Source organism: Protobothrops mucrosquamatus, unplaced genomic scaffold (assembly GCF_001527695.2).
Source record: "Protobothrops mucrosquamatus isolate PMUCROS unplaced genomic scaffold, P.Mucros_1.0 scaffold2282, whole genome shotgun sequence".
NCBI classification, from domain to species: Eukaryota; Metazoa; Chordata; class Lepidosauria; order Squamata; family Viperidae; genus Protobothrops; species Protobothrops mucrosquamatus.
The window spans coordinates 174,168-176,248 of record NW_015388369.1 but is presented as its reverse complement, the minus strand read 5'-3'; the positions used below and the strand labels follow the sequence as shown (position 1 = coordinate 176,248).

Sequence of the window (2,081 nt, the reverse complement as noted above, 5' to 3'; positions counted from 1 at the left end):
CTGAATATCTCCCCCACCCTGCACAGGCACCACACCTGCGTACCTCCCCCACCCTGTACAGGCTCCAGATTCTCTTGCCAGGAGGAGCCATCTGATAAACAAGCTACGGACTCTGCTCTTCTCCATTCTTCCTTCCGGTAACCTTGACAATAGAGAGAAGAAACCTGGAAAATGAAATTCATCTCCATCATAAACAAGACTGATCCTCCACTGGAAAATGTGGCATAAGATAGCACTTTCTTTATGTTTCAAAAAATGAATTGGTGGTGAATTTGAAGTAGAGAAGGCTGGCTGTTGAAGAGAATAGGATGGCCTTGAATCGGTTGCCTTGCAGATCCTCACTTCAATCTACGCATTTGGCTGGCGACATTTCAGCAACACCTTAAAGCGAGATGGGGATTGTGTAACCCCAAAGTGTGGTGTAAAATCTGGAGCTTGAGATTTATCTGGCCACGATAACTGGAAGTTCCTGAGAATGGTGATGAAGAAGAGGAAGAGCTCTATCCGAGCCAGGTTTTCTCCTAAGCAGACTCTCGGCCCTGGAAAGGCAAAGTGGAGGAGAAAGAGAGAAGCCAGTCAGACAGTTGAAGGCCGACAACCAACTGCAACTGCCAGACCTGTTTGTTTCTCTACAATATGATCCCAAATCTCATGAGATTTCCAAAGTTGGTAACAGTTCTTTTGCACTCTTTCCTTCTCTAAAAGGTTTACCTTCTAGGCCTCCATGCAGCACGCCTCATGTTGCTTAGACTTAAAAAAGAGGTTGAGACTTTGGAAACAGTGTGGAAAAGAGCTACAAACATGATTAGGGCCTGGAGGCTAAAGCATATGAAGAAAGGTTGCAGGAATTGGGAATGTCTAGTCTAGAGAAAAGAAGCACTAGGGTGGACATGATAGCAGTGTTCCAAAATTTGAGGGGCTGCCACAAAGAAGAGGGGGGTCAGCCTATTCTCCAAAGCACCTGAAGGGCAGGACAAGAAGCAATGGATGGAAACTAATCAAGGACAGAAGCAACCTAGAACGAAGGAAAATTAACCTGACAGTGAGAACAATTAACCAGTGGAACGGGTTGGCTTCAGAAGTTGTGGATGCTCCAACACCGGAAGTTTTTAAGAAGAGGTTGGACAACCACTTGTTTGGAATGTTACAGGATCTTCTGCTTGAGCACACCTTTTCTGGTCCAGGACCAGGTGTTGATTACACGATTAAAGGATCAACATGATTACCTGTGTTTGTTTTTACCCCCATTTTCCTGTAGGATGCTGAACTATAAGCTGAGCCCAAGAGCTGACATCCACAAGTCTCTAAAGAAAGGTTTCCACTAAAAGGTTTTGTGACTCTCTGTGTGTGTGTCTGTGTGTTTGTATTTGTGTTTGTGTGAGAGAGAGAGAGAGAGAGAGAGACAGAGACATAGAGAAGAATAATTGACCTGCTGAAAACGGCATGAAGGCTTCCGGCTTCACAAAGTCTCCCTCTTCATTCAGGAAGTTGGAAGGGTTGAACTCATTGGGGAACTTCCACTGAGATTCATCACGATGGGCAGACTGGATATTGACTAAAACCATGGTGTCCTGCACAAGCCAAGACAAGCACACAACAAAGATATTGAACTATAAGCCCATGGCGCTCCCATAAAATGAGCTTCAAAAGGAAGAACCCCTCCCCATTGATCTCAATCTCCTGCTTTCTCTTGCTCTTACACACAAACACAAATGCCTCAGGTGAGGAAGACACAGATGGACACTTACCGATTCACCAACACATCACTACACGTAAAACAATTAAAGGTTTCTGGTGTGTTTGTTGTTTACCTTGGGAATTTTATATCCAAAAAGCTGCACATCTTTAATGGGGGCGTGAGGTAGTCCAAGAGGAACAACAGTTGAAATGCGTTGGATTTCATGAATGACGGCATTTGTGTAGGGCAACTTTCCTCGGTCTTCGTACTTCAAGATTGCCTTGTTTCCCACAACTGTGTCTATTTCCTTCCAGCATTTCTCTGAGGAACAAATAGCTTAGTTACCTTCTGGAAAACATTTCACTGACTTTGAGTAGACAATGGTTTGTTTTCCAAGCAGGTG

The 2,081-nt window shown here is 44.4% G+C and overlaps 1 protein-coding gene across 1 annotated transcript in view; it reads right to left on the bottom strand.

Annotated features, from left to right (window-relative positions):
* Positions 1-247: 247 nt before the first annotated feature.
* The window catches only part of LOC107295257 (cytochrome P450 2J2-like), a 13,236-nt gene continuing 11,402 nt past the window's right edge, over positions 248-2,081 (bottom strand). Inside the window, exons 8-10 of the mRNA XM_015824564.1 lie at positions 1,812-1,999; positions 1,430-1,571; positions 248-539 (exon numbers count right to left, since the gene is read on the bottom strand). Of these exons, the coding sequence (XP_015680050.1) occupies positions 349-539; positions 1,430-1,571; positions 1,812-1,999 (521 nt within the window). The 3' untranslated portion in view covers positions 248-348. The remainder of the gene's footprint in view (positions 540-1,429; positions 1,572-1,811; positions 2,000-2,081) is intronic.